The 14,769-nt window shown below is 31.5% G+C and overlaps 2 protein-coding genes across 4 annotated transcripts; one reads left to right on the forward strand and one right to left on the reverse strand.

Annotated features, from left to right (window-relative positions):
• The first annotated feature begins 390 nt into the window (after positions 1–390).
• LOC125052282 (cofilin/actin-depolymerizing factor homolog) lies at positions 391–9,599 on the forward strand. Its single transcript, XM_047653023.1, has 4 exons — positions 391–646; positions 6,921–7,111; positions 8,463–8,594; positions 8,792–9,599. The coding sequence occupies exons 1-4, from the start codon at positions 644–646 to the stop codon at positions 8,910–8,912; spliced, it is 447 nt and encodes a 148-aa protein (XP_047508979.1). The 5' UTR covers positions 391–643; the 3' UTR covers positions 8,913–9,599.
• A 1,017-nt stretch (positions 9,600–10,616) lies between these two features.
• LOC125052447 (leucine-rich repeat protein SHOC-2) lies at positions 10,617–14,744 on the reverse strand. Of its 3 annotated transcripts, none has more exons than XM_047653297.1 (6): positions 14,168–14,740; positions 13,883–14,045; positions 12,948–13,043; positions 12,621–12,783; positions 12,189–12,298; positions 10,617–11,874 (listed from the first exon to the last, which is right to left on the reverse strand). In XM_047653297.1, exons 1-6 carry the CDS (start codon positions 14,656–14,658, stop codon positions 11,803–11,805), a joined length of 1,095 nt encoding a protein of 364 aa, XP_047509253.1. In that variant the 5' UTR covers positions 14,659–14,740; the 3' UTR covers positions 10,617–11,802. The 3 variants fall into 3 exon arrangements, with proteins under 3 accessions (XP_047509253.1, XP_047509254.1, XP_047509255.1); XM_047653298.1 differs by having other exon boundaries at positions 10,617–11,856; positions 14,168–14,739; XM_047653299.1 differs by lacking the exon at positions 12,948–13,043 and having other exon boundaries at positions 14,168–14,744.
• Positions 14,745–14,769: the final 25 nt, after the last annotated feature.

A 14,769-nucleotide genomic window follows, 5' to 3' on the forward strand; every position in this document is an offset into this window, starting at 1 on the left:
TGCAATTTGTATGCTTCAATTATCGTAATTGCCGCGGTAAAAATCAAATACAAATCGACGGGAACGCAGTGGCTTCCGCCGGTCCATATAAGGAATTTTACTGAATTCTAACTCCTGATTGGCTAAAATCTTGTCGTCATCAGTGACTCACTTCTCAAGTAGTACTCGATCAGTAAATATTCGTGAATATAGTTGTATCTCCGCGTTGTAATCATCTACGCTTTTTTGTCTTATCTTATCGTTAGAGCTATACCATAAATATTCCAACAAGAATAAAAAGATACAGTGGCTTCGTAGTGTGCAACGGAGATAGTGATATTTTTAAAGTTGTCGCCTTGAGTGACATTTCTATGTAAAGACTTATTTTATTTAAAAAACTTTATATAGTTATTCAAATACGCTTTAATTTCAAATTGTTTATTTGTAATACATTTTTCATCTTTAATTATATTTTAAAAGACTATAACGGAAAAATAATTATAAAAGCAAGTGATTCGACTGATTTCATATTTTTGACACATGCGCTCATTGGCCATCAAGCAATAACGTATAGCCAACATTCCGATTCAGTGTCGTTCCGGTCGCCGTTGTCGTAAAGTCGGTGAAGTTAGTGGTGGAATTTTTACGTGTTTAACATCAAAAAATGGTAAGTGATGATCATTAATTACAGTGTCTTAAAAGTTACGATGTGTTTGTTATTATGGACACAGTGAAAGCTTTTTAAATCGTGCAAATTCACGTAAAATTGAAGGATATGTGAACCGGTGCCACGATCGGCCATATTTTGCACAACCCCCTGCACAGAGTTCGCACGCCTTTTCGGAGAAATAGTTGTCACCGTTCAGTGATTTTATGCCACGTGTCGTGATCCTTATCTGTTCCAACCATGTCACTTATTCATTACAGTTCCTTTCGAGAATGTAATTTAAGTTGGTGTAGGATTTCACGAAAGGTTACCTTAACGGGTGCATTGACAACGGATTGTCCGATTGGCGTATTTATCATAAAGTTTTGGTGAGGGCATCGAACTCGGGGAGACCGCAATGCCGCGCAGACGCTATAACGTTTAGCCATATATGGTCGGAGGTCGGTAAACGGTAGCCTGTCACTGTAATCATAAATCGTTGGACGTTCCTTTGACCAGTCGCGGATAATGTGCACAACAATGTCAAGGTTGTGTTATCAATAAATCCTATAAGTACGCAATTACAACGATTTCCTTGTGTTAATGGCCCATGAGTCATAATGAATCATTTAAACATTTTTGGTTGACTTTCTCTTACGACGTTTTTACCTGTCTGAAAATCAATTGCTAAATGTCATTGTGTATAAACATTATTTGAAGGATGTAAAGTTGTGTATGAGTAAGCTAATATTTTCATTTAGATAGCTCTTCCTCAATTAGCTAATTTTACTCAAAAAAAAACCTCAATCTGCAAGTATTGGCAATGAAGCTGACAAACAGAAAGTACATAAAATTTAGTTTATGTGGCATTGGTAAGCTGGCCATGAAAGATTACCTGCAGCAATTATAATTTGCTACACCTTAACACAAATTAGCTATAAAAATCCCATTGAAGATAACAATTAAAGGTAAAATTAAAACAATCTTACCTTCTCTGTTTACTATGGTAACAGAAGAGGCTCTTATGCATCTTTTATTTAAATTTTAACTATCTTGAATAAAGATTCTTAATGATGTGAAATTAATTATGGGATGAAATATTATATTGGTTAGGTTTTACATTTATCATATATATTTTCTACATCCATAAATCTTATACTACCAAGTGCTATTGTACATAGGCCATAAGCAGGCCATTAATATAAAAAACATTAAATAATTGTCTATAAGAAACTATTTAACTGTATGTGAATACTAGGCTATGATCAAATGTAGGTGCTTTTGTTTGCTCCTTTCTAATTATAATTAGCTCAACTTAATCATTCACACTGAAATCTCTGTCTTACATACATGAATTATAAAAACAGCATGGTCTAGTCTAACCTTGTTGAAAAAAAGGTAAAATTTTACATTCAAACCATTTATTTTAATGCAAATATCACTCGTAAAACACTACTTAATGAATGCATTTTATTAGTACTATAACGCTTTTCATTGTAAATGTATCTTATTCCTTATGTGGTAAAAGTGCAATTTCCTAAAATAGATTCTATCTATGGTTAAGGTCACATTACTATTTATAAACAAGTGATTTTTGTTTAATTAAAATTACTTAAGGTTATTGAACTTGCTTTCAAATGAAGTTCAATGAACTTTATTAGCTTCTATTTTATATTACTACTTAGTTTTTTTAATTACTATCTTAAAATTAATATATTACATTTCATTCATATTTATAACCTCTTTTGTTAGTCTGTGATTATAGCACTCAGCTTCAAGGTTGTATGATTTTTTTTGTAGGAAATTTTGATATATTGGTAGCAAGTTTATACCATGACTACTGATTACCACTATATTTTTGAGTATAAGAAAATATTTTTTATAAATTTTTTAAATTAAATTAGTAGTAGACAATATGTATTAAAAGCATAGGGCCAATTATATTGACATCCTTATACAAATAATTTGTATTGACACCCTGACACACTGTACTGCAGCAAATTATACATATATTTATATGTATAATTATTTGCTACAGTGCAAGTGCCCCGCTCACTTGATTCCTGGTTTGAGGGAAAATTAATGCTGTAGTTTATAGTATTATCTCTTTTAGTTTATATTATTATCTTGTTAGCTTGTAAATTATTAATTTAACAAGTACTTTATTCAGTCACGAATACTCTTGTCGTATCTAAGGCCTAGAGCACCTCCTGATGATTTTTTTCAAGAGGCTCAAGTACATCATTAGGGTCACATTAGGTCTGTTGTACGTTAATCATCAATAACACAAAGATAAAAGTCCAGCAACCTGGGGTGTTTTTCATAATGAAAGTGGTGATAGCTTAGGGAATTAAATTTATTCTGACCGTGTAGCGATCTAGACGCATTGCGACGTTTTCTCGAAACGTGTTCGTATTGATTATTACAGCAGCTGGAAATAGATTACAATTTTAAAAATAATCGGAAAGTTTAAATTATAACTATAAAGTGAAGAAACAAAACTCGTATATATTAATTTTCTAACATCCATTGAATGTCCTATGTTAGGCCAAAAAGGCTGATCACCTATTTGCCTATACATATTGAAATACATACAGACGTCAGAGGCCACGGAATTAACATAAATATAAACATGAATAACGACTAAAGATAATTTGAATTATAACTAAAAATCGTGTCTTCGCGTTTTAGGAAGGTTTTTCTCATAAAACTGTGTGATGATTCACCTAATTCAAAACATCATTTCAGTCATCACCTTCCTTCAAACGGAAGTAATTATGAGTCACATTAAAATCGTCATCATTGAAAATTGATAGCATGAAATCATAGCTTTTAATATCAAGGTTATATGAATTATTGGTAAATTTGTCGCATCACAGCTTTACTTTAAAACAGCTCCATTTTTTTTACATATTTTCATCACTACCATGCAATAATGTGGTGGCGCCATGCTCTTTAACCCCATATAAATTAATTAAAACATGATTTATGAAATGAAGAAGGTACACATTTTTGAATATACCTAACAATTTTTCTATCGTTTATTTATTTGATCAACGGTATTCCTACAGCTCCTTATTAAACAATATTCAAACAATTACACTGTACACAATAGCCAAAACGGAATACACATTTAAACATACACAAAGCACAATTTCACCTATACAGATACAAAAAACACAAAAATATACAAAGGATATATGCATTTATAATAAATTCTAAGTTCGTTCTTTACGACTTGTTTGTCGTACCCCTAGTAATAAGGAGGCGCATGGCTTTGGACCTCTTAAAAATAAACTGATAATATTACATGCATGTCTCAGTTCCAAGTGAAATACAAATTGGTAGCTGTTTTAAAGTGGAGCCGTGATTCGACAAATTTACCGAATTATTTTTAACCAAACTTCGTTGACTTTAAGTTTTAAAGGTCCCTTCTATAAGGGATTGAACACGTTTTGCATTTGTAAAATAAAAAATATTGCATCCAGTATTATGTATTCAAAAAACGGGACTAATGTTGTATGTGTGTGTGTGTGTTCCCCCTCAACACATGTAAAAGTAGATCACTAAAATTAAACAGTCCAATTGTAATTTGGTACACTTTAAATCTCACTTTAGACTTAGAGGGGGATATTTTCAAAACAAGACACCTTTGCAAATGTTACTGGATTTTAATAAATTCATACGAAAAAAATATTGGTGGTGATATATACTATAGTAACTCCGCATTTCCGGGAGCATAGATAAAAACTAAAAGATATCTAAAATTCGGTACTGGGGCAAGGTGACCCTTAGATGGATCCCTATACATGAACAGCATATGGTGTCACCATTTCTGCTACTTAGTACTTAATGTACACGGCGATATCCTCTTGGGTTTCACGCCCGTGTATTAAGGTCTGATAATCTACTTTAATTGAAATGCAGAGAAATTTGCGTTATATACCCCCACACAAGACACTAAACACAAAAACAATTTTCAATCTATCCTAAACATCCTTTCAGTAGTATTTCTTTTGTTTGTGTGAGTGACTATTGGCAGGGGCCCGTTTCCCCCTATTCTTTAAAAAAATATTATGGTAAGCTTCTAAAGTATATCGTACAGTATGTTTTATAAGAATGTTTATATAACATCGCGACGGTGATCGATTTTAAAAAGTATTACAATAGCTGTACATGAGAAAGAATAATAATTATTACGTTATCGTTAACGATGTTTATCACGAGATATCGTAACACTTTCAATTTTCTTGTTATTATTAGATATTGGCGTTGCACTTGAAATACCTTTAGGTTTTTACTATGATGACAATAAGATAAAGCTAGGAGAAACTATTCACTATGGTCAGTGAGTTAAATTTTAGTATAGACATGATACGTATTCATTAACAGACTATTAACTTGAAATAATGTTTTTTTTAATCTATTATACACGTAAATTGATATGAGAGGACGCAAACAGATATGAGCGTTGACGAATTTTTGGTTTACTCCAATATATACTAATATTATAAAGAGGAAACATTTGTGTTTTTGTATGTACGTTTAAATGTTTTCACACAAAATTACACTTAAGTTCTACAAATAAATATCTTCTCTAATATAGAAGAATGTTTTGAATTTTTGCTTTTATTTTTAACAATTTATAATAACCAAGATAAATATTCCTGGACTGATTAAATAAATATTTCATGACCTACTTGAAATTAAGAATTTCTAAGTGTATTTTTAAATTTACTAATGTCGGGGATTCTACGTAAATGATGTTACGAATTTAAAAATGTATTGGATATATATTTGTAGTAAAGTAAAATTGTTATTGATTAGATTATGAATTTAAACGTGTATATAATTAACTGAAAGGAAATAATTGAAAACTAAGTAAAAATTCTTTTTATGGTAACAAAAATCTATAGTCCGACTTAGTAGACTTTCCACTACTACTACTACTAATAATTAATATCAAGAATTGTGGAGTGGAGTAAGGGTTTGCTGCAATACTTTTCGAACACGTGCGCAGGCACAAACTATATTTAGACGAACGGCCAATGTCTCGAATCTATTTTTCGACGCGACGCAGTGGTATGCTATGCCTTACAATTTTAGATAATCTTTGTATAGCTATTGTTCGAATAGTGAATGAGATTTTTTAGGTATGCCTCGAGCCAAATGGCCAGTCCTAAAAAAAATTTATTTCATTTGGGATTCTATCTTTACTTTCTTTTGAAATTGTAATGTTAACCTTTACAATACCTGATGTTATTTTTTTTTTTAACTTCGGAAACGGATTTAATGCAAGTAAAGCTTACGAGTTTAATACTATGAGCAAACTTTTAGCTGTAATAATGTACGTGTTGAAAAATGTACATGGAAGCAAAACCGCTTTTAAATAATTAAAAATTTAACTATAAAATGACAAATAATAATAAAAAAATACTTAGTCCTATATTCACAAGTTTGGTTTAACTGTTTCCCCAAAATATTACACTATATGTAGGTTAATTAATAAATTTCTAAAGTATATGTTTTTAAACCATAAAATAAATAAAATTCTATTAATTTTTCTAAAATACTGTTCAATATTCTGATCCCTACTTTGTTATTGTATAAAAAGTTGGCAGCCCTATTCATACGTGACATTTGCCCTGAGATAAAAATTCACGTAATCGTGAAATGTGAAAGTTCAAATCTAAATGTCATGAGAAATTAACCTTTGTCATACTAATTGATATTAATCGCCGCTGTGTTGCGCCAAATTAATTATAATCTTATCTACAAATAATTTTGTAAGCATGTTACTTCTGGTTATGAGACAAAAGAATATACGTTTATATATATTTTATTGTCTAAAGTAAAGATAAGATTACAGAACAATAAAAAATAATAAACTTATAAAAATAAAGTAAAACTAAAATAATGTTCACAGTAGATAAGTATTAAGGTGTAACCAAACAAAACATGATTTCATTGACTTGTGTTTGAAATGAGATTATCTTAGGAAATCTGTACAAAATACGTTATCCCACTTAGTGACTAAATATAAACGTGAAATGGGCCGGCAGCTGTTACATTATGTCACATTTAGATGTGATTTACTAGGTCTCCAAGTATTGCGTTAAATGTACTCTAATATATAAAGAGTAGAAGAAATTATCCAGGAGTTTCCATTTTGTGTTTTATTCTGATATGTTTAGTCTGTAATGTCATTAAAAAACTCCAAACAAAACTGTTTAGTGTCTTAATTTTCTTTATAATATTATATTCTGTATAATAATTAAATTTATGTTACTTCCAGGCGTCTGGTGTAACAGTCTCGGACGCGTGCAAGACGACGTACGAAGAGATCAAAAAAGACAAGAAGCACCGGTACGTCGTGTTCTACATTCGTGATGAGAAGCAGATCGATGTGGAAACCGTTGGAGGAAGAAACGCCGAGTACGACCAATTCCTAGAGGACCTACAGAAGGGTGGCACCGGAGAGTGCAGGTTTGTTAATCGACTTTCTTTTAAACTCACAGACACAAATGGAAAGCCTTCTAGAAAGTGGTACCCTCGTTAGAACTGTAATATTATTAACCGATATATATGTTTACTTATAATAGCTTTTTCTATCTAGAATACTTATGTATTTACAAAAATAAACATGGAATACTTATTTTACTATTTTATTTATAACTTAGATGAACTCGTGAACTTCGTGTCACCTACATATTGTGTTAAAACGTAATACAGTGAAACTTGGTTAAGTGGGACCTGGATAAGTGAGAAACCTCCATAACTGGAACTCATGCTGAGGTCCCAACACTTTGGCTTTGAATTGCCTCTGTTACTGGGACGAGGTAAGCCTCTATATCTGGGATTTGTTCTTTCGATTTATCATCATAGTTACCTCTATAACTGAGACAGCGAGTAAATTTTATAGGCATAAACCTCTGTAACTGAGATAACATTGTTTGTTAGGACGAAAATTTAGAAACTGATCCTGAAGATTGGAACTTAGCCATCAGCAACGACAATAATCAACAGCCAACATTCCAAGATTTTATAAGCGTCGATGACGGTTTAATAGTTTCAATAGAGAACTTAATGAAAGCTACATTGTTCATGCCTTCTCAGACTCAGAAAATGAAGAAGAAGACGATGAAATAAGTGCGGAAGTAAATTTAGTAAAAATTTCTAAACGCGAAGGAGTAAAAGCACTAGAAACTTTGCACAGTTATTTTGAATTGCTGACCAAGGCATATTTGATAAAATTTATAACATCGAAAAACATCTGATGGCTGATACTTCCAAACGACAAACTAAAATGACAGATTTTTATAATTGATACATTCTGTTATTAATGGAACCCTCTGTAAATGAGACAGATATTTATTTATACCTGTATATCTGAGACACTGGGTAAGTGGAATACCTCTATAAGTGAAACGACATTGCAGGTCCCTTGATGTCTCACTTAACCAGGTTTCACTGTACAACATTTTCAAAACAGACCAAAGGCAACCTCAAACTACAGCCATGAAACACACATTTCTGAAGGTGCCTTCAGAAATGTGTGTCATATATATATGACAACCAAGTGACACTTCTTTATTTCAAAAAAGACATAGGAACACACAGAATAGATTTTATTGCAAAATTTAATTGTCGTTTTTAGTATTTTTCTTTATTTATTATTTTCCAGTGTTTAAACCTTCTCTGAACTTCCACAAATAATTCAAGACCAAAATTAGCCAAATCTGTCCAGCCGTTTTCATGTCTTAGCGATACTAACGAACAGCAATTCATTTTTATATACATAATATATTGATGATTGATAACATTTTCTACTTTTCAGATATGGCCTGTTTGACTTCGAATACACCCACCAGTGTCAAGGCACGTCAGAGGCTAGCAAGAAACAGAAATTGTTCCTCATGTCATGGTGCCCAGACACCGCTAAGGTCAAGAAGAAGATGTTGTACTCTAGGTGAATATTTCAACTATTTCATGAACAATAAATTAGCCCTGCATAACTTTCAGAAAGTAGGAAACTGCACTTTTTTCTTGTAAAACACTTTTTTAGATGTTTCAGTAGATCATTGTAGTAGTTGTAGCGTTAATAAAACGATCCACTAAAATTACTTGTTTAACATATTATTTGAGTAAAGACGTTTTTCTTCACAGCTCCTTTGATGCATTGAAGAAATCGCTCGTCGGCGTACAAAAGTACATCCAAGCAACCGACCTCTCGGAGTCTTCTCAAGAGGCTGTCGAGGAGAAACTCCGCGCCACGGACCGTCAATAAATTAATAATTAATTAATCAGCATTTATTTAACCTCTACGCTACGACCGACGTGAAATGACGCTTGAATGCTCCATCTGTACATAGTCTGTGGTATTCGAAAATCGAATTTGACTTGACATGACTGACCTAGAATTAAAAAAAAATTAGGGGCTGTGTCATTTCTCTACTGCGTTTTGCAAATATCATTTTTGAAAAAAGAACGTAAGACGAGGTGGTTTGGTGTCTTTACTGATACCAAAAATTCAAATTGTCAGATGGTGTGTTTGGCGCGTTTACAGTGATACGCATGGGTTCTCTTCTTTTTTTCCCTTACGCTTCAATAGAAAAGTGCGGTCTTTAGTCGGCGACGTTGTATAGTTAATTGCTATATTAAGATAGCCGACTGTGAATTAGCTAATAAGGGATCGTCATAAGTCATAATTTAAATTATACTAATTATATTTTTCCTATAAACTAAAGAGTAAGTTAAGCTCAAACTAAATTAAATACAGTGTTTTTTTATTCATAACAGTTTAGGCGCCGGTCGGCTTTTATACTATTTAGATTGTAAAAAGTTACGATTTTTATACAATTGCCTAGTTTTGATTTTGAGATAACTGGCTGATTGCTTATGGCTCGGACCCAGCGGGCGTTGAATAAGTATTTTGTAACCAATTTATCCAGAAATACACTCGGTATAAGTGAAATTGATGGTTTTATTTTTGACTCCCTAACTTTATCTCCGGGAAAACAGGTTGAGACAACTGCAATAAATGCAGTTGGCAGCAATTATAAAATAAATACCAACCGTAATCTACTAAGGTCATATTGTATACAAAGTATTTTTACTTTAACAATACATATATGCAAAATGTAGTTAATTTGTAGGTCTTATATGTATCTCTATATTGCCAAAAACTGCAGTCACTACTTAACTAGTAAATAACTGTTTTTAATCGATCGTAATTTAAATTAATTTTCAACGCTTCCTATAGTACACTATCATATTTTGTAATGTTTGATAATCATGACTTCCATAAAAAGCATTTAATAAAAAAAACTAAGTAAAAAATTAAACATTTTATGCTATTATTACTGAGCGTGCGAGCTAGGTTCTAAAATGCTATCAATGCTTTTATTTTCATATAAAATTATGACTAAGAACAAGTATAGTACGTTCTCTGTTTAAAGATAGCGATGCCCTTTGTACCGTTTAAGAATAACTAAGGAAATGGTCTGCCTGTACGGTTACCTCATAAAAATTGCGCATATACTCGTATGCATAAGTCGACAGCAACAACGCCTTGAGCATGTTCACGCAACACTCGGAGGACTAAAGGGTCAGTATACTGGATCAAAATAAAATACGTCTATATCTTTACATAAGAACGAAGACCGTAGGTAACCGCTAATTGAAAGAAAAGACTTATAACAATTCGTCTTCACTTTTGTATTCACTTTTTGCCTTGTAAAAACTTGAATGAACAAAACATTTACTTACGTAAAACGACCTATTCGTTGTCCTATGTATCTGTGGACACAGGAAGAATACGTAGAATCGAATGATTGTCAAAATCATACAAAAACTTGACGAAGTCATCACATTATAATATGAACTATGAAGATTGGAGGCCAGGCCATAATTTTAGAATCCTTAGAACAAACATCAAATCGGAACAATCCTTCAGTTAGACAAAATATACATTTTAGTATGAATAAAAATATTAGAACATCAAGACCTTTATTAATAAAAAATAATATTTACAATTATTATAGATATTTAATAACCCATATTATCTATGTAAATAAAATACAATAAGTATCAATATAAACTGTCGGAATTATTGTGCGATTATTTGATTCCAATTTCCGATATGTTATTTATACAAGTAAATAAAAATGTTCATCTATAAATTCGCCGAAAACTTGGCAACATTGTATGTTTTTGATATTTTTTGGTAAAAATCATCTTTATCAGACTATTAAAAACGGATAAAATAAATTTACTTCATTATAAGTTGGCACAAGAATATAAATCAAAACTTTGATTTTTATTTTATAACCAAATATTTATTACGCTATGCCATTGGGCGATTACGCGGTTTGGGCCAATCGCAAAGCATTTTAATTTTCAAGGGTTGCGATTGGCCGAAATAAGTTGACGTTCAAATCATTAACAAAATGCATAACCAAAGTCCTCAATATATTAATTTACTAAAACTTTGAGGCAGTTTATAGGTTATGATTATGAAATCCCTTCTTTTCGAACGTAAAAATACAAACCTAAACACTCTCAATATATTTGGCGAACTACATCACAAAATGTACTAATCCGATATGATTACATTGTATACAAAGTTATATAAAGTCCCAAACAAATATAAAATATCTTATTTTCACGAAACTAGACAAAACCAAACTCATAAAAATACAACTGTTCTAGTGTCTGTCTTTTAAACCGCTTATAACAATTATTTTAAAATATAGACGACTCTTTCACTGAACCTGCTATAGATTGAGACGGCTATATTTTAGTTTTACTCGATTAACCGCGTATAATTACCACAATAATACAAATATTTCTTTTAAAACTATGTTTTATAATCCCGATATTTCGCGTGCTTTACAGCACGTTTTCGACACGTTTTAACTTAAGTTATAAACAAAAGATTCGAAATTGTAGTAATTAAACCCGTTTTAATCTGAATTTAATACATGATAGTATGTTAGGTTAGGTTATATTAAAAATAATTTCAATAAGAAAAACTGTTCATTACTTCTTAAATGGAAACCATAACAAACATTTTGATAATAATTTCTGTAAACAAGTTTAAGCCAAAATTACTCAAATTTCGTGAAAATACAACGCACCATATCTTAAATTATTTTTCTTTAAGTTGCCAGTTGTATTCAACTCGCTGTTGACGCGTACCGGGACAATTCTGGCAACACCATACCCACAGCCTGAAAAAATTGTGCGATCTAATGTCAGCGTGTTAACAACACCGTTCAACGTTTTAACATGCTTTTTTATTTTTATCTTTAACCAGTTGGATTTCAAGTTCAAAACTGTTACAGATTAGAGAGTTGCTGTATTGTGCTTGTTCTCGCCGCTAAATTGTTTTTATAAAGAGTATGGGTATAGTACAGAATATTAAAAAGAAATATTTTGTAACTTAGTATATGTTTGGCAAGAAATTTGTAACGGATTCTGTACATATGACTATTTTTCGAAAAATTGGGAAAAAATGTTCCTGTTTTGACGTTCATTTATGCTGTAAATAAATGGGAAATACCTCATTGTCACCTCTCTCTTCGTCACTCTGGTAATGGACATCCAACTCAGAGCTATTTACACTGTTCTCCCAATCTTCTGATTCTACTGATGACGCGTCCATTTCCATTTCTTAAAGTACAAAAGATTTATTTTTTTAATTTCTTGTATAGATTATAAAAAAAATATTAAACTGTACCTTTAAAGCTCTAATTCGTACTAAAAGTTTGAAATTTATTTATTTACACTTGCATACTAAACAAAATTGATATATTTAAGAACATACAAAGAATTCTCGAAGTGCAATTTAATTTAGGTAAACCTGGTGTACCTGTGTAAAATTGAGACACCATTGCCTGTTCTATTTTTATGACAAGTAACACATTATTATAACTAAGGACTACATGTATGCGTATGGGTGCATTAACCACTAAGCCAGAAGAGGATCAATTACCTAATATCAAATCCGGATGTCTGGGCGCTGGAACTGCTGGTAACCGAAGAGCTGTAGCATTGACAGCTAAAGCCTGTGCAGCCATGCCATGAGGCCGGCTGCTGGATGGGGAAAGATCTTGAGGTACTGGAATTTCATCTGAGAAGCGAACTAAAGGGTGGTCCTGAAATTAATGTTGAGATATAAATGAATATTTTAAAAATTATACCATCTTCAAATATCTGCCAACATTATTTATCTATTTACGGGGATGACACTTCTCCAAATCATCTTGGTATAAGGGTTAACTAAAATTATTGAATTAAGTAGAAGTAATATGACACTTACTAGATGTGACAATTCACATATAGGGTTTTCTCGTAAATCAATCATTTCTAAAACTGTAACTTGACTTGTGTCAAAATTCTCTGGTAAACTGGATATCTGAAATTGTTTAACCATTACTTTTTATTCACTACTAAAACCCATACCCACAAGGTTAAGTGATTATACTAGAACCAGTATTCATCCAACTTTGCTACAATGTATCACTAAATATTATAAACCAAAGTTTGTTGTCATGGATCGTCATGTAACTTGCACAAATAAAAATTGCTCAGTATAGTTATCATTTAATGTAGAAATTAATTATTTTCAATAGCCAAAAAATTAGTGGTTTAAACATCAAATCAATAGGAAATTGTAGTAAAATTTTGTAATACCCTGATTACTTGAATATACGCACAACGGACCAATCAGGAGTCTAATTGCGTAAAAAGGAGTCCTACAACCCTACATTACTTGAATATTAGACCAAAGATAATTCCACACCAAATGGTCAAATAATTGCATTTATTTTTATCTATGGATAAATATATAACTGTACATTTAAAAAAATTAAGGTCAAAAATGTTTTCACTGTTTTTGTACCTTGTGCACAACCTCAGTTAAGTACAACTTTAAAATGACCATGACCTTCTTTTAGAACCTTGCTTGCAATTTAGGCATTCTAAATACAGTTTAGTGCATGTAGTGTAGGATTTACAAATATACAAATAATTAAAAAAAAACAACTTTTAGGTAACAAGGTAATAAATACAAGAATGAATGGTTTTGAATTGAATGAACACCTGTTTATAAATAAAATATATTTTTGATATTATAAGCCCAATAAATCAACCATTTAGATGGAATTTATCAAAATTGTTCAAACAGGTTTGACTAAAGCATTTCTATATGATTAAATAAGATTAGCAAATTTTACATAATGGATTTTGGATTACCTGATTATTATTCAACTGTAAGAACATCAAATCAACACATTTCAGAAAGGACTCTGGGAATTCCTTTAGCCTATTTTTGCGAAGATTGCAATGTACTATCCCTTCCATGTTATTCATACAGTTTGGTAAAACCTCTATTTGATTATTTTCTAATGTTAGCCACCTGTAAGAAATTTCAAAAACTTTAAATGGTAAAATATGAAATCAAGTGCTATTAGGTTTTCTATAAAAACTTTATTTTAAAATTCCATAAAATAGATATATTAGTTAAGACATATAAAATACCTTAATTTTGTTAGTTGAGTCATTTCTTCTGGTATGGTTTTTAACTCATTGCCCCTTGCTCCAAATGTATCAAGTTTTGTCAACTTGCCGATTTCCTTTGGAATTTCCCGTAGCCCTGTTTTATTGCACCAGAATGCTTCAAGGTTCTCTAATTCACCTATTTCTGGTATAAGTTCTTTTAAGGGATTATAACTTATGTTTAAATTTACAAGATTTTTCAAGTTACCAATTTCGACAGGCAATGAAGTTATGCCGTTGTAATCCAGAGTCAATGTTGTAAGGTTTAAGAGTTCTGTAATCTGCACTGGAACAGTTGTAATATTATTTAAATGTAAATATAGGTGTTCCAGCTCGATGCACGAGTATAACAGTGTAGGAATTTCGGTAATTTCAAAAGAATTTAGACTCAAGCGAGATTTCTTTTTCGCAATTGCTTGTTCTATCACTGCTAGTATGTGGTTTTCACGGATGAACTTTAGGATAGCACTCATTTTGAGTCTAGTTTTGCTTACATTTCTATTGCGTTTGAGACTGGTTAGTTTGCTTGCTGAGAAACTGTGATTAATTTTTACTTTGACAATTGACAAAAAATTAGTAGTTTT

The sequence above is a fragment of the Pieris napi genome, chromosome 9 (assembly GCF_905475465.1).
Source record: "Pieris napi chromosome 9, ilPieNapi1.2, whole genome shotgun sequence".
NCBI classification, from domain to species: domain Eukaryota; kingdom Metazoa; phylum Arthropoda; class Insecta; order Lepidoptera; family Pieridae; genus Pieris; species Pieris napi.